Raw genomic sequence first — 13,667 nt, forward strand, 5'->3', positions numbered from 1 at the left:
CTTTGGGATCGGGAGGAGGTGCGCAGCTGGAGGTTGGGGTGCGGGAGGGGGCTTGGGGTGCTGAATCCAGGGGGTGCTCACCTCAGGCGGCTCCCCGCAAGCGGTGACCTGTCCCAGCTGCTCCTAGGTGGAAATATGGCAGGTGGCTCTCTGTGCTGCCCCCACAGCTCCCATTAGCTGGGAACTGCAGCCAATGGAGATTGCGGGGGCAGGGCCTGTGGGTGGAGGCACCGCCTCTGCCTAGGAGCAGCTGGGACAGGTCACCACTTGCAGGGAGCCGCCCTAGCTGAGTGCCCCCTGGATCCGGCACTCTGAGCCCCCTCCCACATCCCAACCCCTGCCCGCCTGCACTATAAACTGGACTTTCAATGAAGATCAGAAATGCCAGTTTATAGAGCTTTCCGGTTGGTGAGGTGCCAGATAAAACAGCTTATTTAATGTATTAAGGTAGCAAAGTCAAGCACTTAAATGTTATAAATGTTACAATTAAGGTTTCCTGTGCAATCTTAATTCGCCCCTTTTCGTGCATATGTAATGTACTACAGACATTTATTGCATGATCACATACTATTTTTCCATGGTACCCCTGTCTCAGGTGCCCAGGTTATTATTATCTTCATCATCCCCTAAAATATATTAGATGCACACATGTACCTGGGATGAATGCATAGCACAAAGAACTCTGAATTATGATAACTTGCCCTTTGTAACAATGATTTTAACCTACCCTCTGATCTACCATGTACCCCCATAATGTGACAATACCTGAGACTGCAATATGGAAGAATCCCAGGCTTATTTACTGAAATATAGTCTTCTAAAGCTCATTCTCCCATTTTAAATTTTAAAAAAATATAAATGGAAACAAACAAACATAACTAAAACCAAGAACAGTAACAGGCTATATAACAGAAATCACATTAGGAAATTTTGAAGTAGCAAATATTACATTATATTCCTCAATTACATGACAATCTAATATACTGGACCCTAAAGATGGAAGTGTCATTTTTAGAGAGGACAATAGGGAATTTTCCCATGCTTATAGTAATAATAAACCTTATTTTGTAAAATGCATTACATACAAAGGAATCTTAAAAATGATTTACAAATTTAATAATCTATGGACAAATTCTGTTCTCAGATAAGCACACACAACTTTCCTTGATGTTTGAATGCACAGTTTGGCTCTTTGTTAATGAATTATATAATAGAACCTCAAAATCCACAGAATTAGAATAACATGCTAAATTTAGTTAATTCTTAGTACATGTGTACATGGTTTACAAAATCCTTTTTAAGTGTTTCTTTTAGAAAGGGGAAAAAAGTGCACATCTGAAAATACAAAGTTGATATGCTAATCCCACTGCTAATATTAGGATATAATTCTAATTCTTAAAATGATTCCTTGCCTCCTTCCTAACTTTTGTATAGTGCTTCCACATGAAACATCAGGAATGGTGTATTTATAATTAGCTAATATTTGCAACTTCATGTATAATTATTTATGGTATTGTGATAAATGAAGGGGTGGGGTAGCTTTTATGAACACCCAACCAGCTAGTAGCTATAAAATCCCTCTTAGTAGCTGTTCTCTATTTGCTTTACCTGTAAAGGGTTAAAAGTCTTACTGCTATGCATAGGTAAAAGGAAGTGAGTGGGCACCTGGCCAAAAGAGCCAATGGGAAGGCTAGAACTTTTTAAAATTGAAACAAGACTCCCTTTTGTCTGTCTGTCGTTGTTCTCGGGGAGAGGCAGACAAGGAGCAGTTATGCTTGAGAACCTTGGGCCAGGTATGAAAAAATATTAGTATTATGCCTAGAAACTACTCATCTAAAACTCCAGATATGTAAGTAGATTAGGAAATGTCTAGGAAGACGCATTTAGGTTTATCTCTTTTATTTCTTTATGGCTTGTGGATTTCTCTGTGCTAACCCCAGGTGCTTTTGTTTTGCTTGTAACCTTTTAGCTGGACCTCAAGAAAGCTATTCTCGATGCTTAATCCTTGTAATTGTTTTTTTTTTAAATCTAGCAAAAGCCTAAATCCCAGATGTATTTTCTTATTTTTTTATTTATAAAATTTACCTTTTTTAAGAACAGAATTACATATTTGTGTCCTAAGAGGTTTATGCATGTTGTTTAATTAGCTTGTGACAACATCTGTTTTCCTTTGTTTTTCTTCTCAGCTCTTCCCTGGAGGGGGAGGGGGGTGAAAGGGCTTGAGGGTACCCCACAGGAAGGAAGTCCCAAGTGTGCCTTCCTGGGTTCTCAAAAAGGTTTTGCACTTGGGTGGTGGCAACATCTATCAATCCAAGGTCAGAGAGAAGTTGTAACCTTGGGAGTTTAATAGAGTCTGGATTGGCAAGTATTATTTTTTAGAGTCCTTGCAGGCCCCCCACCTTCTGCACTGGAAGTGCCAGAATGGGGAATCAGTCTTAACAGGCATGCTAAACTCTTTAAACATGTAAACACTGTGCAAAAGCTTAGTAACATAACTGGATTATTAAAATAATATTTTCCAATTCTAGAGATGTACATTTTTTTCAGAGTGCTATTGAATAATTAGCTTATTAACGCCCACAACACCTCTGCAACATAGGGTGGCAAATATCCCTGTTTTACAGATGGTGAAACTGGTGAAGAAAGCTTAACCAACTTGCTCTTGGTCATACAGTGAGTGAATAGCAAAACTAGGATTAGAATTTATTTTATTACTCTAGTAACCCTATTCCTTGCTCTCTTTCCCTTCCTCATTTTTTGTTACCCCATACCTAAAATTAGGCCCTGATCTTGCAGAGACCTATGCATGTGCTTCACTTTATACAGTGCAAGCAGGCTCAGGCCCTTAGATTTGCCAGAACTTTGACTGGGGAATCTTGTCTTTCCATTTGCCTTGCAAAACACCCAATAGACACTTGGCACTTTAAAAACAATAATAGAGACCAAAAAGACAAATGAAACAAATATGCAAATAGGATAGAACTTTCTGAGCCCAGTCTTGTGAGTGGCTGAGTGACCTCAATTCCCTTTGTATAAATGATTTTGCAGGGGACGCTCAGCGCCTTGCAGAATTAGACCCTTTTTTGACTGACTGTACTTCTGGCTAGTGGGTTTGGGTATCAAGTCATTCAAAAACCAAAACAAGCCTGGGTCTTAGGTAACATGATAATGGGCACAGTATAAGAACCTAAATAGAATGTAATAGAGAAAGACTACAGAAAGACAAAACAACTCATAATTCTCTCCACTCCTATCTACTTAAGAGTCCATATCACAAAAAATCACCCTTGCATGTGTCCTTGGTACAAATGACACCCCTTGCTGGATGATTATCCCACTGAGTGGCTGGAATATACTTGGGAGCTTGGAAATCTCTCTCTTACCCCTGCCTAGCTCATCCTAGAGCAGTCTCCTGAATAGCCAGCACATGGATAGATTCCAAATGATATTCTTCAGCACATATATATCTAATAATACATTTGCTGCACAGGGTGATTGTTTGATCCAGCCATTCCTCATATTTCTAACTGCCAATTATGAGTGACACACATTTGGTTTCCTCCGTGTGCCAAATTTACAATAAAACTATGGCTGAACTCTCACAGTGGTGCCACCATGATGCCCATTATGGCAGTCTGCAGCTAATGACAGAGTCTGAATAATGAGATCAGAAACATCTCTGATGTCTCTTTAGTGCCCCATATGCCACTCTCTCTTTTTTGTTGCATTTTCCACTTCTACGCAGAACAGTAAAAGGACTGGATACCTGCTATCCTAGAGGATCATTACAGTAGGCACAAAAGTGATTTTTTACCATCCCTGCGGATAATTTCTTGAAACATCTTTTGTAATATTTACACCTATTTAGATGTGCACATTTTTAATTGTTATGCCTACAATAAGACCAATGAGCCGTGTATCTGCCTTTAGGATAGATAAAGTTTAACTAATTTAGAATGCATTTTCCCTCTGCAAGAAGTTTCCATGATAATATATATCTAACTGGAACCTAAAGTGAACACTTAATTAGGTTTCAGACTGGGCTACTTGTCAAAAAGTTGATCAAGAATTTGGCAGGTGAGGGACATCAGTTTGGAGACACTTGAGGAAAAACTGAAACAGAGCCAGTTACCTATACTGAAGCAAGATAAAACCTCCACTTTAATATGAATCAGGCCAGATGCCAAAGCAGTCTGACAAAACTGGGGCAAATTTGATCATCCTTTCTAAGTGTGATAGCATTTCAGAGTTGTGTGTGTCAAATGAGTTCCTTTAAACAAATTACATCTTGAGTGAGAAAAACCAGATGTGGTTTTTAACGTTTGTTTGAATTTTGAAAATTTGGGGCAAAATGGCAAAACTCCAGTTGACTTCAATGGGCCACAATTTCACAGAATTATAGAATATCAGGGTTGGAAGGGACCTCAGGAAGTCTTCAAAGCAGGTCCAATCTCCAACTAAATCATCCCAGCCAGGGCTTTGTCAAATCTGACCTTAACAACCTCTAAGGAAGGAGATTCCATCAGCTCCATAGGTAACCCATTCCAGTACTTCACCACCCTCCTAGTGAAAAAGTTTTTCCTAATATCCAACCTATACCTCCCCTACTGCAACTTGAGACCATTACTCCTCGTTCTGTCATCTGTTACCACTGAGAACAGTCCATCCTCTTTGGAACCCCCTTTCAGGTAGTTGAAAGCAGCTATCAAATCCCCCCTCATTTTTCTCTTCTGCAGACTAAATAATCCCAGTTCCCTCAGCCTCTCCTCATAAGTCACATGCTCCAGCGCCCTAATCATTTTTTTTGCCCTCCGCTGGACGTTTTCCAATTTTTCCACATCCTTCTTGTAGTGTGGGGCCTAAAACTGGACACAGTACTCCAGATGAGGCCTGACCAATGCCGAATAGAGGGGAATGATCATGTCCCTCGATCTGCTGGCAATGCTACTTATACAGCCCAAAATGCTGTTAGCCTTCTTGGCAACAAGGACACACTGTTGACTCATATCCAGCTTCTCATCCACTGTAACCCCTAGGTCCTTTTCTGCAGAACTGCTGCCTAGCCGCTCGGTCCCTAGTCTGTAGCAGTGCATAGGATTCTTCCATCCTAAGTACAGGACTCCACACTTGTCAGTGTTGAACCTCATCAGATTACTTTTGGCCCAATCCTCTAATTTAGTGTTTCCCAAACTTGGGACGCCACTTGTGCAGGGAAAGCCCCTGGCAGGCCCGGCCGGTTTGTTTACCTGCCGCATCTGCAGGTTCGGCCGATCGCGGCTCCCACTGGCCACGGTTCGCTGTGCCCGGCCAATGGGGGCTGCAGGAAGTGGAATGGGCCAAGGGACATACTGGCTGCCGCTTCCTGCAGGCCCCATTGGCCGGGCACAGTGAACCGCAGCCAGTGGGAGCTGCGATCAGCCGAACCTGCGGACGTGGCAGGTAAACAAAACCGGGCCCGCCAGGAGCTTTCCCTGAACAAGTGGCCTCCCAAGTTTGGGAAACACTGCACTAATTTATCTAAGTCCCTCTGTATCCTATCCCTGCCCTCCAACGTATCTACCACTCCTCCCAGTTTAGTGTCATCTGCAAACTTGCTGAGGGTGCAATCCACGCCATCCTCCAGAACATTTCACCCTTTATACTCATAAAAATGAGCTTGAAAGTAATGGTTCAGAGTAAAAAAAGGAAACCACAGTTCAGACAAACAATCCCTTTAAAAGTACACCGCTCTTCTATGCAATTCAATCCTGATGAGAAACTCAGCTGTGACACACTTTGTTTTGTGCCCATTGACAGCTAGATTTATGACCGTAAATGGCCATAGCTGATGTAAATTGTCATGGCTCCATTGACATTGAAGGACTATGCCAACGTACAACAGCTGATGATCTGACCCGTAGTCACAAAAAATACAATTGTACAATTGTAATTTAGTAAGGATTTCAACCCATATCTAGAGGGAACCCCAAGATAGAACCTTGCTGAGTGGGCCACAGGCTAGCACAACTGTAAGGATTTGTTCAGTTACTCCCTTTTTTGAATCTAGATTCACTTACAGAAATAAAAATGTTATGTTATTAACACTTCAGCTTCTGACATTTTGATTTGATCTTATTCTCCTAGTGTCACACATTACGAGATAGGTTTCTCAAGGTTCCTCACAGAGCATTCAGTAATAATAATGTCTTGAAATCCTAATTTATGAACACTCCAATTTCTGCAAAATGATGAAGAGGATATTCTAAGTGAGACAGCTTAGATAAAAGAATTTGCAGTTGAAGTGCTAACAGCGTGTGATCCACTTTCTCTGCATATTTAATATAATGAGTAGAGGTCAAAGGTATTATTTTAAACCATTGCTAAGCTATTATTAGGAGAGCTATGTAAACAAAGAAATATACATTCCTATACTCAGGTTTTTCCCACATGCTTACTCACCAGATATCTCCTCTAGGCACTGTTTGGCAGTCTTACTGTATGATAAATCCATTTTAGTTGGACTGGTGCAGGAGTCAGCAGATGGTAAAGAGGTACTGTCATTTTCTGAGTGTGTTCTGAAATCAACCAAGAAGACTCATTATAACAGATGTCTGTTATACATACAGCAATGGTAAATGTTAATTCAGGGCATAACTGCCATCTTTTTGCACTGTATTCATCTCAACAAAAGGAATACAGTGAAAATATCATGAATGCCACATTCTATCCTCATTGCATGGTGCTACATTCTGTCTTAAACGACACACTTCACCAAAGGAGTAAGGACTTTACATCCCCACATAAACAACCCAGACTTGAGTCAGGGAATACAGGAATAAGCAGGGGCCCTTGTTTGCTTAATCTTTCCCTGAGACAGGTAGGCAATATTCAGGCAGAGAACAGTCTAACCCCCAACTCAATGGCCAGAACAGCTAAGCCAGCATCTATGTATATGTGAGGAGTAAGAAGATAGTAATTTACTGCTGGTAAAGGCTAGCAGTAAATTATCCCTGGGAGCAAAGGGGGAAGAAATGGATGAATTGTTACTCAAGAGGCATGTGTCTATCCCCTGGGGCATCCCTGGAGCAGTACAGTTTACACACAATCCCTTGGTTAGGGCTATCCAAAATCAAAATCTATCCCCAAATGTTCAAAGTTATGTGCAGTTTGGCTCCTCCTCATAATGTTACTGTTAGTCATGTGACCACCCAACTCTTGGGAAATGCTGAGATACAGAAAAAAATTATACGTTTCTACTAGATTGCTAACAAATGACCAGTATTCTTGAGAACATATGTGAACTAAATATAGGTAACTATTAAAATGTAATAAAACACATTGTTAGACTATGGAGTACAGTATTGGATACCTTTATTTGTCACTAAACAGGGGTAAACTATTACACAGTCAACATTTCCCAAGGGTTCCTACAATAGTTGCCTCTTAGGGAAAATCTGCAATGTCTCAGAAAGCAGGATGGGGAAACTGTTGGTAAATGATGATTTTTAATGGTCATCACTGTGTTTGTACAGTAGTGGAAAAAGAACACAAAAACGGAATGGTGTGAACAGGGTGCAACAAGACACAAAACTCCCTCTAAAAATCTTAATTTAGAGTTCAGTTTTGCCATCCTTACATCTTGTGCTGACAATCATAAATTACATGCCAAAACACTAATTGCCTCTGATTTCTGATAAGGGCCTGCTAAAACCTTTTTTATTTATATTTTCCAATTTTGAAAATTACATCTAGACTCCTAAAATTCCCATTTCCACAACATATTGTGGAAAGCACAAGCTGCTCTTTGGGGCGGCCCCAGCACAGATGCCTTTCATAGGAGTAACTGATAAAAATACTGGATGAATTTGAGGATTAATTTTAAAAGCAATTTCTTTTATGAAATAGCAACCTGTTAATTATTTTCCTACATTTACTTCAAAGTTGCATATTTAATGGATTTATTCAGCAACTCATTTAAGTGAATGAGGGACCAGATCTTAATATACAAAGAACCAAACACATCTGTTTGAGTAGAATTCTTACCTCTTTATGGTACTTAAAACTGTATTAAACAGAAATGTAAACACAAACGATAGCTTGCAACATGCATAGTTTTTATAGACAGTTTTTGTAGTTTTGTGGAATGTTGAAGAAGCAAATGTCTAACTGCCATCATATGAACTGGTTTTGATTCTTGGGTGTTATTTCCTGTGACACACTAATTAATTAATTAATTAATTAATTAATACTACAAGGAATCCATGGGCTGCAAGCATGGCATCCCTGGTAGTTTTACGCTCAAGGTCTTTCAGAATTGGTCCTAAGCAGCAGAGTGACAATGAGGAATCTCACTCAGCAGTAAAGACTGTATGGTCATAACCGGGGTAGAAAGAGGTGAAAAGGCTCTTACCCTGATGGGCAATTCTGTGTAGATAAAATGAGAACCATCCTAAGCATTCTCTTGCCCATGCTCAACCCAAACCTTTTTAGTAATATGACAGATTTCATTTATAGAACCTTGTCCCCCCTCTATTTTCTTTGCTCTTCAAAAACTTGGTTCCAGCTGGGACCAGGAGTGGAAGTAGTGAAATACTGTGAGAAAAAAACACTTGCAAGATTTCTACACCAAATTTGCAGACTTCACAGGCAAGGTTGATTGTGGCATAGAAAACAAGGCACATGCCAAGGACTTACCTCTTGGAGCCACATGATGACATCATAATCCAAGCTATAATTTAAAAACGTAATTATATTTCTAGTCTTCATTGTTGCAAAGAATAACTTCAAAATATGAACCAAGTGTAAATGATTCAGTGATGTCTTCTTGTGTTTGCAGACAGCCAGAAACAATAGCTTGGGAGGCATGAAATATCTGCCCCATTTATCTGACTCAAAACTGGAAGTGTGAGGGCAATGTAAAACAGTTTGGGTTTGCTACCAAAATAAACAACACAGAAATCGCTGTACTGGCTGTATTTGGCATTTTCATATTTAATTACATAAAACCTCAGTTGTTTTGACTATCTAAAGCTTCTGCAGAATTTCCATGGAAGAACTCAAGGATCTTGCAGCAGAATTTAAATTCAGTTTGCAGAGGAGTACACGAAGCCTTCTATTTACTCTGGAAGTGGGAGGTCAAGAAGGTATCTGCTCCAGAAGAGAGAGGAACAGCAGCCATTGAGCCGGGGGTGGGGGTAGGAGTGGGAGTGTGGGGGGAGATGCTTGGGTCCCACCACCACTAGAGCACAGTTAGCCTCTGGAACTCTGGGGGCCCTTGCTGACACAACTTCAGTAGAGACTCAGTGATTGGGCCCTCCTTCTGATACCCCATCAGGGCTCTGCTAGGGTGATGGCAATGGGCACACCCACATATACAGAATCTTCTGCCTGGGTGGGTGAGGCTGAATCCTTCTTTTGGGATGGACCCCTGCTTGCCCAGGCACAGGGGAAGAGGGAGGCCCCAGCCTGTCCAAACAGGAGTGGTATTGGGCTCCTCAGCTATTGTAGTGGTGTACTCTGCTACTATTGTTCAAATTAAGGGAGGATCAAGGTATGACTGTGGGGGCCATATATGTTTGGGACTGCTTTAATTTGGCCCTGCCTACAGGGTGTGCTAGTTTGAATAAGGATCTGATCAAACATCCAGATGTTCCTATGCTTAATTGGACCATTTTAGTTTCACTTGTTGCTAATAAATATCTTCAGCAGTGAAGACCGGTGCAATCTGCATTGCAAATGATAAGTCTTTTCCAGTGCACTGAGGGGAGCAAAATCAATGGAATCATACTAATACCTGGTGTAACTCCAGTGACTTCTCTAGAATTACATCAGGGATTAATTTGACCCAATGTCTGCAGGCTAGCACACAGAAAATTAAATAACTTGCTCATTAACCTTAAATATTACTCTTCCATCCCTCTTTGTTTTTTTAATTCTTGCACATCTGTGTTGAGATCAAAGAAAGCAAAAAGAATTGCAGGTGAGGCAAAGCCCCACCACGGACTTATCTTCTAGCGCTGAACATTTGCAATGAACGTTAATTAGTTCTAATTAAACAACTGTCATGAAAATCTCCTTTCTGTATTAATCATGACAATAGGAAATGATTTTTACCTCCAATTGGTCTTCAATAAAACGTGTGTCAAATTGTGCCTTCAACTACATCTGTGAAACCCCACTAAATTTAATTTAAATTAAACTGTACAAGAATAACTAAGAGCAGAATTTGGACCTCTGCACACAATAATTAATATCTTTAATACATTCAATAACTTCCTGTTTTTAATGGAATATCCACCTTTTGATAATCACAGATGACATCTAAAATTTTATTACTTGACATTCTGAAAGATTCCATATGATGTTTTTTTAAAATTTTTCTGACAACAACTTCCAGAAGTGCAGCTGTCTTGGGTGCTTTTATTGATTATTTGATCTAAGCCTAGGTCAGCATCACAACTATACAAAAATATATTAAAAAGAATAATCATTAGGCAATAAACAACAGGTAACTGAAGTACTGGACTTTAGTTTTATCTGAGAAATAAGCCAAAAATGTTTACTGTAATCTTCCCCCTCCCCCACTCTCCCTACATTTATTCTCTCTTTACCTGCCATTTTCTGTTGGAAGCATTGGCCTCTTCTCATGAAGTAAAGATGTGTACGGAGGGAGCTGTTTCAAATACCTTGGTGTGTTTTTGTTGGAAATAAAGCATGTAGTGGGTAGTGTTATAATGATAGCTATGATTGCAAAACTTTGGTAATTTGCCATCTTCATCTCACAACAGGGAATGTAAATGGCAAATTCAGATAAATCACTCCTGTTTTTTTCTGTGAGTTGCCAATTAACAACAAAAATGACCTGCTGTTTGTTTAGCAGCACAATCTATCGTAAGCTATTTCATAACCAATATATAAATTACTGGGACAGTGGGTGCAACTGAAAACTCAACATTCTCTACCACAGTTGGTGACCACAGTAGTTTCTTATCTTTAAAACAGGGGACACTGAGGTATTGGCAAGCACTGCTGATTGGTAAATGCTGAGTTGTAAAGAGCCTCCGCGGTAAATAAAGGGAGTAGCTAAACTCTTCCCAAAATACTACAGCTAGGATACAAAACTCCTTAACAGTCCAGTGCCATTAATTAATCATTTCTCAGTGCCTATGGAGGTTCAACCCTACCTTAGCACTCATGTCCCATACTTCACCTATCTTAGCAGTACAAGTCCCATATAACTGCAAACCCTTACCAGTGGTCTAGTAATAAAAGTGTCTGAACCACCAAACAGGAAGAGAAGTAGGGAGCAGTTTTTAGTAAACTGTTAACTGTTTCATTAATTAAACCAATATTGAAAATCTTACTCCCGACAGCATGCTGAGGTGCAAATGTTTTCCAGACAGTCCTTCATTTAGCAATGACTCTAACTTCACGCATATTGTTATGAGCTGGATGAAACTTTGTAATAAGTTAAGTTAAAACCTCGTTTAAACAGATGTGTGAACAAGCCCTTCATTTAAGATAGTTGTAAGAGACAGTTAAGGTGCAACATCTAAAACCAATCCTAATAGAATCTGCCCAGAAACTAGCACCATTTGCCAGAGGGTTCCATTAGGGGCATGTGTGGAGGTGTGTGTATGTGTATTTATATATGTATGTATAAGTGGAAACTGAGAACAGAGAAGGACAGAGAGAGGGAGAGGCAAAGAACGCCAAGCAGGGCCCTGTAAGCACAGTGTGACCCTGGGAAAAACTAGAGAGAGAGCTTTTGAGTCTGTACATTTTGTATTCTGTGATGTAACTTAAATTGATCTATTTATTTGAAAATGTAGAAAAGCTCCCTTCTGTATCTGAACGCTTAGCAGCACAGTGTGCAGGTGAGTAAAATTCCACAGCCAAATTCACTGAATTTCAGTGATGGTGTAATTTACACCAGTTTTGTAGTTCCCTCAGTGTGTAAGAAGCTGTAGGCTAAATTAGCACCAGGACTATTTGAACTAACTGTACACCTACTTAGACCCTTCTATTACTTTTCCTGTTACATCCCTCTCATCAAGCCGTTTGGCAAGTAAACTACACCCGAGGGTAGCAAAGAGAGTGGCTGAGGCTAGTTGCCCAAGTAGGTACCCAGGTGATCCAGTCTGGTTTGTATTCTGGCAGCTGACTCAAGCCATTGCTCATGCTACCCCTGGATACACTGCTATTTTTAGCATGATAATTTGAGCAGACCTAGCACATCTGTCTATCTGTGCTAGGAATCATGCTCCCACTTTCAGTGCAGATGTACCCTTAGATCAGTTGGACTCTGTGGACCAAGTTCAGAGGCAACGTGTATAGGATTGTTAGTTGCACATTCATAACTGTGTTTGAATCTAAGTTGTTATGTTTTGAGGAGGCTGGAGGAATTAAGGTCACATCAGTTTAGATTCCCTCAGAGTCACATCTATGGTATCTTTTCTTTGAAGAAAAGTGGTGATCCCTGATGAATCTGCATGCCCTGGTATTTAAGGGGGATAAATATGACATCAGATAGCAATTGTGTATTAAGGGTTCAAGGCTGCCACTCATAATAAATTCTTTCAGTGCACCCTAATGGAACATCTGAAGAAGTGGGTTTTTTACCCACAAAAACTTATGCCCAAATACATTTGTTAGTCTTTAAGGTGCCACCGGACTCCTCATTGTTTTTGTGGATACAGACTAACATGGTTACCCCTCAGATGGCTTATGGAATATTCTCTTTTAGATACAACACACTAATAACAACTATGACTCATTACCTACAACACATAATGACTACTATGCCATCATACTCCTTGTAGAAAGAAAAATACATGCTCATCTCACAAAGAAACTCCTTTGCAACAGTCCCTACTACTACTCTACTATCCCTAAATCCACATTAGTGTCACTGTGGCCAAAGAAACTCTCTGTAATTGTATAGGTTTCAGAGTAGCAGCCGCGTTAGTCTGTATTCGCAAAAAGAAAAGGAGTACTTGTGGCACCTTAGAGATTAACAAATTTATTAGAGCATAAGCTTTCGTGAGCTACAGCTCACTAGTATTTGATATTCAAAGGTTACCATCAAGTAACCCAGCTAAAGTAATAACTTACTTTTTACATATGATACATTGCTGGGAGCCTGTGCAGGTTGGACCCTTGTGTTGTAGCTGATACAATTTTACAAGGGTTTGCAGGATTATGTATAGAATTTTGCTGGGTTTCTGCTGAATTACACTGGGCCTATCGCTTTACAAGGACAGCAGTGTATATTTGCAGGAATTGGGCATTTTTTCCAGCTGACAGCACTGTGTAAAAAACAGTTATTTTGGACAGTGATTTTTGTTAATCAGCCCATTATTCTTTGGAGTTATTTTAGCAGCTAACAGGCATACTTGAGAATTATGTGCATACACTGCGGTAGCCAACTAAGAAAACAGTTGTGTTTACTAGTGAGAAAATGCAAATACACCAACCTGGCTTCACTATTTACCATATGCCCCCCAGGAATAATTATGCTGACTTTGTAAATATGGATATTCTGTCTCTGATTATATTTATACTCTGCTATAAAATCATTGTCTACTATTTCAAAGACCTTGAGACCTGCAAGGAATAGAGTTAGCATGTATCTGCATTCAGTACAGTATCTGTGGGACAGATTCCGCTCTCAGTTCCACAGATGTACA

At 40.1% G+C, this 13,667-nt stretch overlaps 1 protein-coding gene across 1 annotated transcript in view; it reads right to left on the minus strand.

Moving 5' to 3' along the window:
- The window catches only part of NAV3 (neuron navigator 3), a 355,811-nt gene that overhangs the window by 162,632 nt on the left and 179,512 nt on the right, over window positions 1-13,667 (minus strand). Inside the window, 1 exon segment of the mRNA XM_043492958.1 lies at window positions 6,439-6,554. Coding sequence (XP_043348893.1) covers window positions 6,439-6,554 — 116 coding nt within the window.

The sequence above is a fragment of the Dermochelys coriacea genome, chromosome 1, assembly GCF_009764565.3.
Source record: "Dermochelys coriacea isolate rDerCor1 chromosome 1, rDerCor1.pri.v4, whole genome shotgun sequence".
In the NCBI taxonomy this organism is placed as follows: domain Eukaryota; kingdom Metazoa; phylum Chordata; order Testudines; family Dermochelyidae; genus Dermochelys; species Dermochelys coriacea.